This window comes from Aythya fuligula, chromosome 1 (assembly GCF_009819795.1).
Source record: "Aythya fuligula isolate bAytFul2 chromosome 1, bAytFul2.pri, whole genome shotgun sequence".
NCBI lineage: Eukaryota > Metazoa > Chordata > Aves > Anseriformes > Anatidae > Aythya > Aythya fuligula.
Window position 1 is genome coordinate 1,727,498 of NC_045559.1, and position 17,911 is coordinate 1,745,408.

At 52.7% G+C, this 17,911-nt stretch overlaps 2 protein-coding genes across 2 annotated transcripts; both read right to left on the bottom strand.

Annotated features, from left to right (window-relative positions):
* Window positions 1-1,818: 1,818 nt before the first annotated feature.
* On the bottom strand, window positions 1,819-2,268 carry LOC116501770 (calmodulin, striated muscle). The gene has a single exon (XM_032207351.1). The coding sequence runs from the start codon at window positions 2,266-2,268 to the stop codon at window positions 1,819-1,821; it is 450 nt and encodes a 149-aa protein (XP_032063242.1).
* Window positions 2,269-7,944: 5,676 nt separating this feature from the next.
* NET1 (neuroepithelial cell transforming 1) lies at window positions 7,945-17,607 on the bottom strand. The gene is made up of 10 exons (XM_032208211.1): window positions 17,515-17,607; window positions 13,539-13,646; window positions 12,598-12,765; window positions 11,778-11,840; window positions 11,222-11,318; window positions 11,037-11,113; window positions 10,274-10,531; window positions 9,827-9,997; window positions 8,769-8,955; window positions 7,945-8,410 (listed from the first exon to the last, which is right to left on the bottom strand). Exons 1-10 carry the CDS (start codon window positions 17,605-17,607, stop codon window positions 8,016-8,018), a joined length of 1,617 nt encoding a protein of 538 aa, XP_032064102.1. The 3' UTR covers window positions 7,945-8,015.
* Between the last annotated feature and the right edge of the window lie 304 nt (window positions 17,608-17,911).

A 17,911-nucleotide genomic window follows, 5' to 3' on the forward strand; every position in this document is an offset into this window, starting at 1 on the left:
ACCTGCAGGTTTCTGCCCCTTGGCACCCCACGGCCACCCCCTTCCACCCCTTCTACGGCGGCTCAATTAACGTAATCATTAACGAAGGCCGGATCTGAGCCTCCCGGTGAGTCACGAGGCGGGGTGCGAGCTTGGGGCCAGATCCTGCCCCCTTTCCACCAGTCCCTAAAATTTGGGCCTCAAAAGCCGGATTTGGGGGAGCAAAATGACCTCTTTTGGTGATGCCAAAGCAAACGGTGCCGACAGAGATAAGCGTGGTCCTGCCTGTCTGTCTGTCCATCCTTCCATCCATCCGTCCATCCGTCTGTCTTTCCATCCCAAACGGTGCCGGGGGAAACCGTGCCAAGCCGCCGGGAGCCCAAATTGGGTAAAAAAAGTGCAACATTGGGCGCTTTCCCCAGGATGAGAGATGCCGACGAGGGTGCTGGCGTTCCTGGCCGGGCTCCAGCCTCTCGTTTAAGGCCGTCATTAAGAAAAACAGCCCAGGAGGAGCGGCGTGAAAAACGGGCCGATAATTAAACAGCCCCGGAACAGAAGGAGAAAAGGTCAGCCCCAAAAATACCGCGCGCCGCTTCGCCTCCGGAGCAGCGCATTAATAAATAATCACATTTTTTTGGGGAAGATCTAATTTTAGCAGCTCGGTACGATAGCCTGGTGTGACCCCGTTGCTTGTCTCGCTCGTGCAGGGCTGGGGCTTTGTTTTTTGGGGCCAGAAATGCCCGTTTTGTGTCTGCTGCGGGGCTGTGCGCGAGCAAGAGGGCAGCGCGTGGTGAAAGCGCCGGGTGCTGGCACGGGGCACTTGGTTCGTTAGTGACTGAGCGTTAATGAGGCTCATTGTAATTAATCCTCTTTCCAAAGCTTCCGAATAGAGAAAGGAAACCGCCCCGGCCAGCAGTGGGAGAGCTGCTGCGGTTGGGTTTCGCCCTCTTTGTAGGGAAACTGAGTCACGGGGTGGGTGACAGCTGGGAAAGGCGAATCCTGTCCTGACTTTGCTTGGGACGGGGTTTTGGGGCTAAATCCACCCACCACTGGTCCTCAGGAGATAAAAGTGGGGTGAACCGGAGCGTGGGTGAAGCCAGCAGCCCCCAAAAATGAAGGGATTTGGGGTGGGGTGGCCACAACCTGTGGGCAGGGCGCTGAGGCACCATGTGGGGCATTTCCCCTGCTCGTGGGGTTAAAGGATGGGGGAAAGGGGATGGGAATGATGTGGGTCTCGACCCCAGCCCTGTCACCCCACCAATGGTGGTCTTCTTTTTTTTTTGGGGGGGGGGATTAGCCCCAAAGAGAAGCCAAAAGAAGCTCTGGCAGCCACCCAGACGTGGGGGGGGGACATTTTATTGGGCTCGGCGCGGTGCTGGGGGACACGCGGTGGCCTCTATCCCCTCCATGGACACAGGGGGATGCATTTTGGGGGGAAACCCTCATGTCCATCAGCATCCCAGGGGGGAGCAGCGTCCCCAAGCCCTGTCCCACTGGGGTGGGATGCCCGCATCCGATGCAGACGCTGGCTGGCGATGCTCCAGCAGGGATAAAGGAGGATTTTCCAGCCCAGGATGGCGGAGAGAAGGCAGGGAGGGGGTGGAAGGGCTGGGGGCCACCACGGCCTCGGTTCCCTATGAAAAAAAAAACAAAGGAAAAATAAAATAAATAAAATAAAAAATAAGAAAACACCGCGAACCATTTGTTTCCAACCATTGAGATGGGGGAGAATGAAAAATTTGGGGTCCCATTCCCAGGGAGATGGTGACCCCCCCCCCACCCCCTGGCTGGGCGCAAAGTGGTGTCAAGGCAAGTTACCTGCGGGCTGGGGGATGAAGGTCACTTCTCCGTCATCATCCTCACGAACTCCTCGTAGTTGACCTGCCCGTCGTTGTTGCAGTCGGCCTCCTTGATCATCTCGTCCACCTCCTCGTCCGTCAGCTTCTCGCCCAGGTTGGTCATGACGTGCCGCAGCTCCGCCGCGCTGATGTAGCCGTTGCCGTCCTTGTCGAAGACGCGGAAGGCCTCGCGGATCTCCTCCTCGCTGTCCGAGTCCCTCATCTTCCTCGCCATCAGCGAGAGGAACTCGGGGAAGTCGACGGTGCCGCTGCCGTCGGCGTCCACCTCGCCCACCATGTCCTGCAGCTCCGCCTCGGTGGGGTTCTGCCCCAGCGAGCGCATGACGGTGCCCAGCTCCTTGGTGGTGATGCAGCCGTCGCCGTCGCGGTCGAAAAGGGAAAAAGCCTCCTTGAACTCGGCGATCTGCTCCTCCGACAGCCGCTCGGCCATGGTGTCCCGCGCTCCCCGCTCGCACGCGGCTCTGCCCCGGCACGCAGCGCCGGCGGGGAGGCGCGGACGGGGGCCTCCTCCCTCCGTCCTCCCTCTGCCGGAGGAGGAAAAGGAGGAGCTGAAGCCTTCAGGGAGCTCCTTGCTCGTGCAGGTCCAGGCAGAGCCCGGCTGCCGACGCTGACGGGGATTTGAGTCAGCCGTGATGCCTCGTCCGGGCTCCCCGGGAACATCCGCGTGGCCCCCGGGGGGGTTGAGGTGGCCGTGCGGAGGCTCATGCCCTGGTTAGTCAGGGGTTAGCCCCGGGCTGGGTGAGGGTTAACCACCTCGTGACGTCCTGCTTTCGGTTTTTGCTTGTCTCTCCCGGCAGGGCGTGCAGTGGGGTTCAGAAGCACGTGGTGATGAGGTCAGTTTTGCTGTCCGTCTGTCTGTGTTCATCCGTCTGTCTGTCCAGCCAGCCAACTGTCCATGCATCCACTCAGCCACCCAACCATCCATCCGTGTGGCCTTTCTTTTACCCATCTACATTCCTTCCATCCATCCATCCATCCATCCATCCATCCATCCATCCATCCATCCATCCATCCATCCATCCAATGTCAACTATCCATTGCTATTCATCCATCCATCCATCTGTTTTCAACTAAGCATCCATCCATCCATTGCCATCCATCCTTCCATCCATTCGTTGTCAACTAAGCATCCATCCATCCATTGGATTCCATCCATCCATCCATCCATCCATCCAATGTCAACTAATTATCCATCAATCCATCAGTTGTCAACTAACCATCCATCCAGTCATCCATTTATGTATTCATTCATCCATTCACATGTCCGTCCATCCATCCATCCATCCATCCATCCATCCATCCATCCATCCATCCATCCATCCATCCATCCAATGTCAACTAACCATCCATCCATCCATCGCCATCCATCCATATTCACCCAACCATCCATTTATGTATTCGTCCGTCCATCCATCCATCCATCCATCCATGTATTCATTCATCCATTTATGTATTTGTTCATCCATCCACCCACCCACCCACCCATCTCTTCCTCTTTTTGCCACGTGCCCAAAACAGCCAAGCGAATGCCACCACCTGGACCAAGGACCAAACAGACCAGATGACCCGGCTGCATAGCAGAAGATATTTTGCCTTTTTGGGCTCCAGGAAAACAGCACTAATTCTCCCCAAATTTCCCCAGCGAGGAATGAAAGCTGGGATTCGAAGGGAATGCCACGAAACAGAGGCGACCCATGGGACGACGTGGGAAGTGGGGCCTCCAGGTGGGACAAAATTTGGGAGGGGGCGACCAGCTTGAGGAAAACCTCACCTGGAAAAATAATAATAAAAAAAAACCAAACTCTTGGCACGAAAAGCGTCGCAGAGGCGGGGAGGAATTGGCTGAGCCCGTGCTGGGAACCTGTCTGGCGAGAGGCACGGCGTTTCGGGGAGGGGAGGCCCTCCCTTGGTTTTCTGCCTGCTCTTCTGCTCCAAAATGAATCAAAAATTGTGAAAGAGCCCCGGGCGGGACAGGGAAATGCTGGGCTGGGGAGCGGGGGCTGGTTTGGGGGTGGCTGGGAGAGGCTGGAACCGGCAGATATATATATATATATATTTTTGGGGTGTTTTCCCAGGTTTTGGGAGGATTTAGGAGGTTGTTTAAGCCAGGGGGGGCTCGTCTGAGCTCCAACAGGAGGGGGGGCACCAGGGTGGTCTTGATAACGGGAGGCTCCATCCTTGCCTTGGTGCTGAGCAACGCTGGAAGAGGATGGAGGGGTTGCTCCTCTGACACCTCCCTGGCCCCGGCATCCATCAATTCCCACCACCAGTACCCACCAGTACCCACCAGTACCCACCAGTAGCACCCAGCACCTCCCCATCTCTCTCCCCCATCCCCACCCTTCCCCTCCCCATCACCCTCTGCCTCCCCCTGCCCATCCCAAATTGCCACCCAATCTGGGAGGAGGTCGAGCCAGCCCTTGATTTTGACCATACTTAATTACAACCTCGTTAGCACGGCAGGCTAATTAACCTCCTCAACCCGCCTGCTGGCCCATAAAATCCTGATGGAGCAGGGGGAGGACCCTGCTGGGTGTCGCAGTCTCGTGCGGTGTTTTGCTGCTCAACCCTACCCCAACATCTGCCTTAGGGCGGTCTGACCCCCAAAACGGCTAAAAAAATCCCCAAAATGAACGGTTGGAAGCATCCTGATGAATTATCCCGACCCATGTGGCTTGCACCACAAGCGCAGATGTGTCTGGGTTTGCTTTCCCAGACGAGTTTTTGCGGTTTGTGGTTGAGGTTTCAGTGAGGTTTCCCAAAAAACGGGGGCGAACAACAAGGTCTGCGTGCCCCAAATCGGGTTTTTCTAACCCAAAAGGACCTGCCAGATGTCCCCGTGGAGCAGAGAAGGGTTGGGGCGCCAGGGAGGTGCTCGGGGCAGGGGTGTAGGATAAGGATAAGGAGGAGAGAAGAGGAAGAAGAGAGAAGAGGGAGAGGGGGAGAAGGAGAAGGAGAGAGAGAAGGAAAGAGGAAAGGGGGAGGGAGGAGAAAAGGAGAAGGGGAAGGGGAAACGGAAGGGAAAAGGGAAAGAGGAGAAGAAAAAGAAGGAGAAGGAGAAAAGATGAAGAGGGAGATGGAGGAGAAGGATAAGGAGAAGAAAAGAGGGGAGGGAGAGGGAGAAGAAGAGGGAGAAGGAGATGAGGAAGGGGAAGGAGGAGAAAAGGGAGAGAGGGAGAAGGAGAAAAAGGAGAAGAAAGGAGAGGAAGAGAAGAGAGGAGAAGGAGGGGAGAAGGAGAGGGAGAAAGAAGGAGAGGGAGAGGGAGAAGGAGAAGAAAAGAGAAGGAGAGGGAGAGAGGAGATAGGAGGAGAAGGAGAAAGAAGGAGAGGGAGAAGAAGGAGAAGGAGAAGAAGAGGGAGATGAGAAAGGGGAAGGAGGAGAAGAAGAAGGAGGAGGAGAGGGAGATGAAGAGGGAGGAGAAGAAGTAGAAGGAGAAGGAGAAAGGAGGAGAGGGAGAGGGAGAAGAGAGGAGAAGGAGGGGAGAAAGAGAGGGAGAAGGAGAAAGGAGGAGAAAGAGGAGAAGAGAGGAGAGGGGGAGAGAGAGGGAGAAGAAGGAGAAGAGGAGAGGAAGAGGACAAGGAGAGGGAGAGAAGGAGGGGAGAGGGAGAAGAGAGGAGAAGGAGAGGAGAGGGAGATAAAGAGGGAGAAGGAGAAGGAGAAAGAGGAGAGGGCCAGGACCCGCCGGCAGCCAGGCAGCCCCGGCGTGTTTAGTCTAGCAGAGCGAGGGCGGAGGCGGCGGCCGTGCTGGGGTTTCGTCCCGGGGAGCGCGCGGGCTCAGCGCCGAGCGGGGGCAAGGCGGCTCGCGGCCAAGTCTCGGCTGCGTGAAGAGCAGAGCGAGCTCTGTCCCTGCCTCGCCGCAGGATTTCCTCTCCTTTGAGGCCGAGCCGGGTGCCCCCGCAGCTCCCCGAAGCCTTTTTTTTCTGTGTGTGGGTCTGCGAAAGGAGCTTTCCTTCAAGGCGCCTCGCTCCTAAGCCTCCCTCCAGCTTAAAAGTCGAATTCAGGGGTCAAAAATGGGGAGGCAAACACAGAGCCGTGCCCTACGCGGGCAGCCCGTGGATTTTGGGGTGATTTCATCATCACCACTCATAATTCGCCTCCGGAGAGGCTCCCCAGGGTGCTCCTCAGGTCTGTCCAGCCGTGTTCTCCTCCAGCTCAGGGATTTTTTTTCTAAACGCTCACTAAACGGGGCCACCGTCGGCGCTGTGGGGTGGTTTGGGAGCTGTTTTTGGGATCCGACGTAAATTTCCTTTAGCTCTGCGTTTGGAGAAGTGCGGGTTGGTGTGGGTAGAGCCGGTTTCTTTCCGTGGGCAGCCGCACGGTATCACTTCACAGCACGCAGGAGGAACAAGGACAATTAATATTCGGGTTATCAGAGCTCAGGATGAAGAGAAACACGTGCAGGACACCCAGGGAAGCAGCGAGGACTCAGTGTGCCACCAGCAGGGCAGGGCAGCCACCATCACCCCTGCTCCCTTTTTCCCTGAAAGCCCAGGGAAGCAGCAGGGTGACTCAGGGAGCTGTGCCCTTTCCCAGCGCCCGCCTGTCGCCAGCCATAAAGCCCTGGCTCGTGTCCTGCTGGGCCTCGGTGGTTAAAAAAAAATAAAAAATAAAAAAAATAATTAAAAAAAAAGAGGAATCGTGACCAAAAAGAGGATTTTGAGAAACCCACAGCTTCCTCACGAGGGCTCCGGGGCCCAGCCAGGTGCCCAGGGTTTCTCCACTTCCCCCGTACCGCAGCCCGATAACCCCGATGGCATTTCGGGTGCCCTGCCCATGAAACAACTCACGCCAGACGAGGAGAAGGCTGTCGCAAATTTAATTGTACTTGGCAATCGAAACTGTACAAGACATTTACAGAGAACCACACGGCTTCGTGTCTATGTACACCTTTTCCTCCCACCTCCCGCGCCGAGGGACGGGATCCCTCGCAGCCACCCGCGGCGCGGGGACGACAATTTGGCTTCGAGCGGAGCTGGTAGCGCTTTGTTTCTCCCAGCTGGCTTCTCACACCAATTCTTTGGACTGCTAGAAGGCGGCAGGGCCGCCGTTACGACTATGTACACCTCTACCTCTTCCCTCTCCCCATCTCCTCCGCCGCAGACGCTTCCCTTCTCTACCTTTCTACCACATGCAAAATCCTCTCGGCTGCCTCCAGCCTGCCCCAACCCATGGAAGGGGCTTCATTTTCACCAAACAGTAACTACAAAAGCTACTTTCACTCCCTTGCTATTCCCCTCTACAGCTGCTGCTCTTTTTCCCTCCCCAAACCCTTTGCAACGTGCCTACAAAACACCTTTCCTACCCCACCCCGTACAACGCAGTTCTCTTTCAGGAGTCCAGAGCTCAGCGCAGCGCTAACGTTAACGCGCGCGTGCCTCCGAACCAGAAGGATCAAGTACTTGAAAGGAAATGCCAAGTCTGAAAGACTGAAGGTGACGAAAATACAAAAGTAAAAAAAAAAAAAAAAGAAAACCAAAACAAAAAACCCCAAACAAGTATTTGAAACAAAAACAACTAATAAAAAAAATTAAATATGCGGCAGGTTACATGAGTGAAAATGAGGAATGTACAATGAACACACCAGGAGGAAAGATTCCAGTAGGTAAATTGAGAACCTGTTGAACCTGGGGTCTGATTTTTTGTCCTTTTTTTAAAAAAAAAGATGGAAACTCATACGGGTGATGATAACCAGACACTGCAAAACATGCACTATTCGAGGCAAAAAGAAAATGTGACTCCAGCTTTCGGGCCCGCTTTAAAAGGGCTCCCGCAGCACGGATCCAAAGTGTTCCCCTGCAGTGGGACGCCACCAGGCTCGTGGTGAGGGCACCAACTTCTGCTTTAGGCTTCCCGTTTCCCGGCCTCAATCACCACGTGGCAATCTTTCAGAAACCAAGGTGTGCTCTTCAAAAAAAAAAAAAATCTGCCGGAAGCAGTCAAAAAAAAACCACGAGGGCTTCTGAATCACAGACTAAGAGCGTAAAAACAGGGTCAAGAGTGGTTGCTTTAGGAAAAAACAGACTCCAGTTCAACAGTGTTAACTGTATACCAGTAGCTGCCATTACAACACGAAAAAAAAAAAGACACTTCTGTTCAGAAGAGCAAATCCAATCATGCTCACATGACAAGAAAAATGTACACGGTATTTATAAATAAACAGTCTTCCGCTGATCTCTTCACACCAGCGTTTCTTTCCGCTTGCTGCTCAGCTGCTTCTCCCTCGTTTTCCTGTGCCCCGCGAGCGTTCTGTGCGTTTTCACGCCCTTGGTTTCCTCCGAGTCCAGGACGGAGCCGCACTCGGCCGCGCTCTCGTCCAGCTCCATCTCCGTAACGCCGGACTGCCTCCTCTGGGCCCTGACGTTGGGCACCGAGGGGTTGTTCTCCTCCGTCTCTTCGCTGAGCTCCGGCAGCTCCGGCAGCTCGGCGGCGGCTGCTGCAGTCGGCTGGAAGGGGGCGACGGCGGTTCGGATGCAGTTGACCCACTGCTGCTTGTGGAAGACGTCGTTGGCCTGCAGCGTGTGGGACTGGCCCGAGGAGGGGTCTTGGAAACGAACTCGGAAGATATTTTTAGCTGGAGGTAAACAAAAGGAAAAAGCAGATCAGTTCCTAGCTCGGTATTTAGAGATTCAGGCACGAGGCGAGCGGCCCTGCCTGACCCGCTCAGCTTCGGGGAAAGCGTTCAAAAATCCTACAAACATTCTCCCCCAAAAAAACCCCAGCCTGGTCGCACTGAAATAGATGTTTTCTAATTTTAGCTCCGACTGTGAGGCGCCGTATGAAAGTTTATGGGCACCAGATCTAACACTGCAAGGCCCAGCAGCGAGTCTAAAGGTGGATACGGGCAAGGCACACGCCCACTGGGATCATCCTGATGGAGATTTGCTCTCCTCACCACCAAGTGAGGATCCCCAGACGGGGTTGGGCCGTACCTTTATCCGAATTGCCAAAAGCTCCTCGGAAGGATCCTCCCATTTTCACATCGCCGTCCTGCAGGTCTTCGAGGAGCAGCTCCTGGACGGGGATGGGCTGGCGGTACACTTGGTAGGACTGGCGCTCGTTGCGAGTCACCGGCCGGGTCAAAACCAGGATGTCTTGGAAGAGGAAGACGTAGAGTTTCTGAAAGGGAAAACATATCCATGTATGAGCAAAGCCTTGTGCTCTATGCAAAGCAATAACACACCCTCTGGAATTCAAGGCCACCTCAGCTCGAGTCTCACACCCACGGTAGCTTCCTGACAGTTGTTGGTTACAGTCACTCAGCACATACAACGCTTACATCATCAGGTTTATTATTTTGTGAGCCTTCAGAATTGATTTATGATTTGCAGAAGGTAAAGAAGGGGATAATTAGAAGCAGTTTGTTTGCTGACTATACAAAATGCTTCGTGTGTCCTGCAGCGTAATGGCTGAATTAAACAAAAAAACCTCAAAACGACCAACCGAAAAATAAAATAACATAAAGATTTGATGTTTTAAACTGAGGTTACTCCTGTAAGCCAGGACAAAAGGCAGCAAAGCCTGGAGTACAGCAGGGTCTTTCAGTGCTGCTGCAGGAGGAGATAAACTCTTGGCAGTTCATCTCAAAGCCAAACAGGCTTTTGCAGGAACACTTTTGTTTGGAAGAGCTGCGCGCCAGCCTCCACAATGGGGAATGTCAGAGCACCTGAAAGTAAACAGGCAGCAGGAAATCCCTTTTGATGGAGTGCTAGGGCACAGAGCGCACTTTCTAAGGTAATTTTGTGCTAATTATTTTCCAGCTCCTTGAAGGCCAATTGTAGAACTGTCAGCAGGAAACTTTCCCTTACAGCCTGCAATGCAGCCTGCCATCAGTTCCTTTCTCCTCGGCTTTTTAAAGCGTAGGTAATTGTCTAGGCTAACCCTGGGGATGGAAGGGCTCCTGGTCCTGCTACCACAAGGAGTTTCAAATTGCCTTTAAGGGAAGGTTTTCAAACCTGAGAATTAATTACCATGAACACAAGGGACTTACATGCCCATTTTTATTCTTCAGCTCCCCGTGGCACAGCAAAACTTTGCTGCTTTCAATCCTCGGGTCCTTCTGCTTCTCATCCAGGTATTCCAGCTTGTCGATGTAGTACTGGCACTCTGACTCCCCCTTCTTCAAGTTGATGTCAGAGAGGACTCCTTGGATTATAGATATCTGAAAAATAAAACATTTACAAATGGTTAGACAGGGACCTATGGTTGCGTATCTTCTTGTATAATTTCTTTTATGTAGTTATTTTATTTAAAACCTCCCCGTGATGAGTCCATGTGGACTGATCACCCATTTGCTTTCACAAGGGGTTACTGTCACAGATTTATGTGATCTGAGTAAGCCACCCCACAAAATTGCTGGGGTTTTAAGGAAGCTTTCTGGAGCTCCAGAACGACATGGCTCTGTCAGAACAATGCTCCTGAAATCGCTGTTACTTACGGCTTCTTCCAGGATCTGGATATCAGGATGGTCTTTGGGAGTGTGCCTCAGGATCTCTTTGAGGAGCAGCGGGTATTTGACCAGCCGGCTTCGAGGAATGTCCAAAAAGCTCCAGAGGTCCAGCTTGCGGCTGAAAGGAGACTCGAGGCAGCGTTGAAGGAAGTCCTGCACTCTCCGGTCTTGTTTCTTCTGATCCAGAAGAGCTTTGGCTGCCAGCTGATTGCTACAGTAACCTTTGTAGGCATGGAGTCTCGGTAACTGCAGGAGGAGAAAAATAGTGTTGAAGAGTCAAATTCCATGCAGGAAAACCAAATCACATTAACGTGTCAAGCTCGGGGAGTTCTACTTCCCTCACTGAGATATCTGGGCCCGATAAAAAAAGCTAACAGATCATCCTGTATACGCAGCTAGCCTTTTGTGAGGAGAACAAGGGCGTCCTACATTCAGTGCCTTTGAAGTTCAGATGTTTGAGATTAACAGCAACAGCACTACTGAGCTCACATCAGTTGCTAACAGCCCGGACAATGTAGACATTTCAAACATTAATCAGTAAGTAATTGCAGTCGCACTAGTGCAAGTCTCCCAGATGAAATTGTGGCCCATTACAGCTGACAGAGTCCCATTGTTTTCGGGGCAGTCAGGATTTCCGCCTCAATCTTTCACTCAAGGCCACAAAAGCTCGCAGCTTTTCAGCTTCCAGTTTTAAATGTTCTTTAAGCTCATAATCATTGTCAGCCTGGTGTCTGCAGAGTTCTGTACTCACCCACTTCACGAGAATGGGCCCAATCTGCTCCACTGTTCCATCTGGTTTTGTTGCTTCTCCTAAACTTGCCAACAAGTCTGGAATTGAAACGCAGAATTAGGAACTGCCACAACGCCTCAGAAAACTATTCTGATGTGAGAAAGCACCGAGTGCAACTCCTAGTCAATGTATCTGGTTGTTCTTACCTTCATGCAGAGGAATATAAGAATCCAGGTCCCCAAATATGTGGGTGAGCTCCTCCTCGGACATGATGGAGAGTTTCAGCATAGGATCATGATAAGCCTGTCAAAGAAAGTCCGTGTTAAAATGCATTCAGATCACCCACAGCTAAAAGCTGACGATGTAAATATAAACCTGGGGGATGTATCAAGTGCAGGACAGATTTGAAGTGAAGCTGAAACAGTAACATTGACTTGGGTGATGTTACCACATTGTTTTAACAATTCTGTATCAAGGCATCAAGGCCTAAAAAGGAGAAGGGCTTTCCTGCCTGAACTGTTCTCATCTGGGAGAGGAGCTCCCCAACCAGCTTTGCGCAGGACTGCAAAGCCCGATTGTTTTAGGGCCGAATTTGTTGCAACCAAAGCAGCACTGGTAGCACGACTGCTTGCTTCAACTTTCCAGGAGAGTTTCCAAAAGGTGGATTCTGGGCCTGACGCAGCCGATGTGTAATGTTTGCAGGGGGTAAGTAAACTTAATTATCTGCAACGCCATTAGTGACTGCAGGAAAAAAACACTCACCTTCCTGGCAAGCTTCAGGTCCTCAATTAGGTCCTGCTCTCCTCTGGACATTTCATAGATGGCCTGTGAGGAGGGGGATAAAAGCATTGAGGGTCATTTTTAATCCCCGTTTTCCTCTGAAGGAGCCTTTCAGCTAACATAATGTACGTCCTGTCTCCTCGCTTTTGCCATCTGAATCATTTCATGCCACCTGGGCATGAAAACCCCGAGTAAATCTGCTGGCTTTCCCAGCTTGGAGAAAGCCACATTACTTCCAACTGTGTGAAAGCTCTGACGCTCACGCACAAGCCAAATTAAATATTAGCACCTTTTAAATCACTGCTTTTACACAGGCAAGTAGGAAAAAAACAAAAAACACAAAACCCAGAAAACCGCGGAGGTCAAATCCCAGGCGTCTTTAGTCAGCTTCTGTGTTGTCAGGAGAAGATTTGTCTAAGAACTACAGGGAAAAGGCAAGCCAAGGCCTCGCTGTTTGGCTCTCAACCAATTGTCAAGAGCTGGGAGAGAAAGACAGCTGGCTTTACAAGGAACCCGACTTTGGGTCTGCTGCAAAGCAACCAGCGTGGCTGGGGCTCAAATTTCAGAAGCGCTGAGCACCCCTGTGAAAAAGTTTGGCATCTCTGAAGGGTCGAACTGGGGAGACGAGCTCCCTAGTGACTCGAGAGAGAGCAGCCTACCTTTTCCCATGCCTGGCACCGAAATAAATCTAGTGGTTTAGAAATGAAGGTGCACAGGAAGGCACAATCACCCACAGATGCTCGCTACTCCTTTTCCCACCAAGGAAAGGGACCAAATCTCAGCTGCCTCTGCCAGTTCTTACCTCCTGGCGCTTGATTTCTTTGGTGCTCAGGGATTCTTTCATGTTGACGTCTAGCATCTCAGACCAGAGGACACTGTTTCTTCTTTTAGGAGGGGTGGGAGCAGCGGATCTGCTACATGACTTCTGGGCACAGCCAGGGGATTTGCTGTCGCTGCGAAGGGCGAATGACTGCAGGGATTAAAGAAAAAAAGAAAGAAAGTTTTAAAAAAGAGCCTAGAGTTCAGAAGTGCAGCAGTATTACCCACACCCCTCCCAATCCTTCATCCTCCTCTGCTGCACAGGGCAGGAAAACACACCCAGACACTTTTCCTCAGATAAAGGAACACTTTAATCAGGCTGCTGAGAAGGACCCGAGGGCCCTGAGCCTGGCAATCTTTTCCGTGTGCCTCTCCTCACCGATCCAGCGGCGGCAGCGCTGGGGAGGAGAACAGGGAGATAAAGCTTGGGTTTATTTCCAAGGTATGAGGAAGCAAATAAATTGGGATCATAACGCTGCTCATAGCGGGGTGAGTCAGACGGCAGTGGAACTTTGCTCCCGTGATCTACAGCGGTGTTGCAAGAGGCAGAGCAGCAATCACACCTGGACACAGGCGGTTCCTTGGGCAACACGTCCCTGACATCATCGCTCAGCAGCGAGGGCAGCTCGCTCCTATCTAGCCACGAGCTCCCAGAGCCTTATCTCAAGGGCTGCGACGGTTTACCAACACCGTTCTCCTTATCTGAAGTTTATTCCTGCTTCCCTCCCCAAGCCCTCGACAACACAGAGAGCCACCTCTGAACTCCTGAACTCTCCTTCATCCCCGAGCAAGCTTTCTGGCCTTGCATGGATCCTACAGGTTTTCAAAAGCTGCCTGGAAATCCCAGTGCCTGTTTCTGCCCCCTGCCACAGCCAGTATCACCCCCCACACGTCCACAGAGGACGAGAAAACTCTGCTTTTTACCTGGATTGTCTGCCCAAAGCGCCGAACTGCACCATTTCTTACAGGAGAGATCAAGTTCGCCAAGGATGTGACCCGTGCTAAAGGCCGAACCCGTTTATTGCTTGGCTCCTGTAAATAAAGCAGAGAACAAATTGTACTGGCTGTGACTCCCACTTCATTTCTCAAGCTGTCCAGGCAGGTTTAAAAAGCATGAACACCCCGAAGGAATGGGAAACACTGCAAAGAAAGCGTTTTGAAGTAGCCATTCATCTCAAATGGAAAGCAGGGGCTGTAAATATTTGTCTGAACTTTAGGGCTACAATTAAAGCTGCAAAAAAACCAAACCTCTGCCCAGTGCAGAAGAGGCAAGATAACTCCCACGTCAGAATTCAGGATTAGGCTCAAACAGAAATAGACCGAAGCACTCTGCTGCTTGACAGGGCAGGCGACTCATCTAAAGATGGAGCTGCGATCTGCTGCGCCCTTTTATCATGTTTTCCTTTGTCGAAAGAATGTGTTTTTCCATTTTAATTTGATTTTGGAGAGAAAAGTGGCAGTCGGAGCCCAGGCCGGCCTCAGCAGCTCTTCTAACAAATGGCAAATGACCGCATGCTGAACATTCCTGCGAGGGCTACGCACACTCGAAGCAGATGAAGTTTAAAACCAAAAGGTTTTTTACAAAGCTTCCTCCCCCTCCTGCTCTGCCCTTCCCCGGCGACTCATCATCGTTTTTCATCTCTGTGTTTAGATCTGAAAGGCAGAGCTTCTGCTTTTCTACGCCGCTAATCCACACCGGGAGCCCGGAGCATTTTCAACGCTGCCCCAACCCGAAGGCTGCCAAAAATGAGGAAGTGTCCCCAGGAAACCTACCGGTGCTCGAGCTCTGAACGGGTTTTAACATCACGCTGACAACCCCACGAATTTTGGATCAAGATATCGGGCTGTAGGATCAAGATATCGTGCCCAGGGAAGGTGCCCTGGTGCTCCTAAGCACCTGGCAGATGTTGGTGTGACTCACCAGCACAAGGAAGTTTCTTCGTTAGGATAAATTGATAAAAGCTTTTATTTTATTTTATTTTTTTTGACTCCCATCTCCCTAGAAACTTTCCCCAAACCTCATTAGGCTTTTTTGGTTAATTACAGCTAAGTTTCTCCTCTCCTGTATCAAAGACTAGAAGGTGAAGGCTTGCTTAGCTCAAATTTTTTAGCATCTCCATGTCCAGCCTGAGGTTGCAGGACTGGGAGCCCAAAGCCTCTGCTCCTGCGCAGCACCAGGAGCTGAAAGCAGAAAAGGGGAACAGGAACCCACAGCAAGAGCTGGGTCCCAGTTAGGACTGAGGAAGCCGAAGCAGAGCACCAAGACCTCTTGGCACCACTCAAAGGGTGTTTGAGGCTGTGCTCGAAATGTTTGGGTAGTCTCAGGACTACAGAGGCGATGTAGGAAAGGGGAAAGCTCCAAGAGGGCACCCTCGAGCATGGGCCCAACCCTCAGAGGGTTTAGGAACAGCAGCGGGGACGCTGCAGGCACTTGGCCCCTCTGCCAGCCTCGAGCTCTCAGGAAACGTTGGTTGGGAAAGGTTTATCCAGCAGGCCGTGCTCAGGAAACGAGGAAACTTTAATTACTTACAGACGTTTCTGGCTGCAGAGAAAGGAGAGGTAATTCAGTTCACTGAAAGCACGTATCCGTGGACTGGGAGAAAGGGGATGTGAGCCAAGAGAAGCCTAAGAAACTACAGGAATGCGAGCAGAAAACACACAGGAGTGAGCCACACACAGCTCGGGCAAGGCCAGGGGTATAAATAGCATGGAAAGGAAAAAATGTGATGCTGAAAATGAGCAGTAAGGAAGCTCGGTGCTTTAGGATGCTCCTAGGGTATTTTGTAGCCTTCTGGCAGCAGGGCCAGAAAGGAGATAGAGTGACACGGTGTGAAATGAGTGACACAGTGTCTGTGTGAAGGGACACGTGTGGATGCCTTCCCCGCACATCTGTGACACATGCACGAGGCCTGGCGGAGGGCATTCCTGCCTCTGCTCGGGCCAGGAGACACAAAGGGGCTCCCTGTCCCAGCGGGACCTTTTGGAAGAGCAGCTGGGAGGCACCGAGACTGGCCAGGAGCAAAAAGCTCTGCTCTTGTGAGCAATCCTCTGCTCTGCAGAGGGAGGAATTTCGCAGATGGGCAAGACCCGAGTGTTTTCTGTCCGTGCCCTTTGCTCCCTCGGGGTGTTTGGCCAACAGAAAGACTTCTGTGCGCTACAAAAGTGCTCAGCAAAAGGCCGTTTCCCCTCTCTCGAAAAGAAATCCCACTTTCCGTCCTGTCTGGGACGGGAATGCTTTCGTTGCCAGCAAGCTGCATCTGTTTCTTCTTTTCCTTCCAACTCTATCACTCGATCCGAGGCAGGCAGCCCCCCTCTCAGAAGCCTCACCTTCCCTGTGATCTGCGTTTCAGCCGGGGGTGACGTGCTGCGAGCCTCCTCCGCCTGTGCTCGAGCTCAGCCGCGGTGTAAGCTGAGCCTCGGCGTGGTTCATGCTAGGGATAACTTTGGCTCAGGGCTTTTTTTTTTTTTTTTAGTTCTGTACTTGCAAACAATGAGCAGACTGTCTCCACGCCGTATTCCTTACAGCAGCCCGGATTAGAAGCGAGTCTGCGACGTTTCCGTAGCGAGTTAGCAGCGGTGAGCACTACAGCCCCCACGTAATTAAACCCTGGGGAGTTCACAGCTCTCCTATTCACTTTTTTCCCCAAAAAGGGGCTCTTGATTAGAAACGAATATAAATACGTTGCGAACGTCCACACAAAACTTAAGTCGTTCCCCCAGCAGCACGCACGCACGCAACCTTTCCCCCGCGCTGGGTAATAATTAGTGGGTTTTACAGGGCTCATTTAGCAGAGGACAATGCTCCCCGTGCCAGCCCCATCCCCGGCGCATACAAACTCGGTGACAAATCGACGAACCGCACGCAGCCGAGGTCGTATTAATTAAACCAGGTATGCAGCAGGTTTTAAGTCACCAACTCGAATATTCCTTGCCTGCAATCATCGCCACCTGACTATCTTTAAGATCCACGTGAAAGCTGAGCAAAGATCGCCTTGGTCCCGGCCACCTTTACCTGTGCCAGATGCGAATCCCCCACCCTCTGCCTTTCCCAAATCTGGGGAGCTGCTCACCAAAATTGGAGTGTTCAGCCCCAAAATTTGGGGGCTCCTGACACCAAACGAGTACCCGGCACTGCCAGGAACATTGCTCAGGGGGCATTGCTCAAATCCTGATCCACAGCTTCCCACCACACTGGTTATACTGTACCAAACCCATACATTTTAACAATCAGAGGCGATTTATTCATATTTATAAGCCCTGCCTTATTTCACTTCTCTCCCAGCACCCGTTTCCCCTTTTGCAGGAGGAGATTGCCCAAATGGGGTTCTTTTAAAGGCAGGGCTTTAATGTGGGAGCTGTGTGTGCAGCGTGCTGGCCACAGAGCCGCCCGGAGCTCCCTTCCCCTTGTCCCCGTGCAGGGCAATAACGCCCTGCCCAGCGCCACTGATCCCTGCCTGGCTGCTGAACTTTGCCTCCAGTCCCTGCAGGAGACGTGCCACAGCCTCCCCTGAATGCAATTACCCTCTCTGGGTAACACCAGGGTACAAAACCAACTCTCTCTATATATAAAAAGAAAAGCCACCAACACTTGGGCTTTGGCTCCAGGTCCTAATAAGGCAAAATCCTGGCAGCAGGAGGAGACGGCGCACGGAGAGAGCCCCCCAGAGCAGCCCCGCTTCGCCCCCAGCCCTCAGAACAACCCTCCTGCAAGAACCTTTAACAAAAAATTGATTTTTTTAAAAATTTTAACTCACAACCTGCACCTCAAGGCGGGTCCGGACACCACCTAGCTCCTTGCCGCCCCCAAACCCACCTCTTTTACCCTCAAAACCCCTACGAGACCCCCCAAAACCCGCTCCCCGACCCTTTTTTTCCCCCTCGTTCTTCATCTCCGGCTCACCTCCTGCTCCCTGAAGGCCTGATTTTGGGCGTCGATGACTCGGATCGTCCTCTTGACGGGCAGCAGCCCCCCGAGCTCGCCGGGGGCCACCATCGCCCCGCGCCCCCCGCCGCCCCCCGCCGCTCTGCGCCTGCCGCCGCGCCGCGCCCCGACCTCACCGCCGGGGGCGGGGCCAAGACCGAGGCCACGCCCCCCTCAAGCCACGCCCCCACCCCATAGCCACGCCCACTCCCCGGTCAGGATCCCCTCCCTCCCCCCCCCCGCTCCCTTTCCTATTTTTTCTCCTAAAATCCTTAAAAAACGCCCCAAAACGAGAGCCGGGGATGCTTTGCTTTAAGGGGGGGGGGACCTGTGAGGGGCGAGGGGTGCGTTCCTCACGTTTTGTGACAGAAAGTGG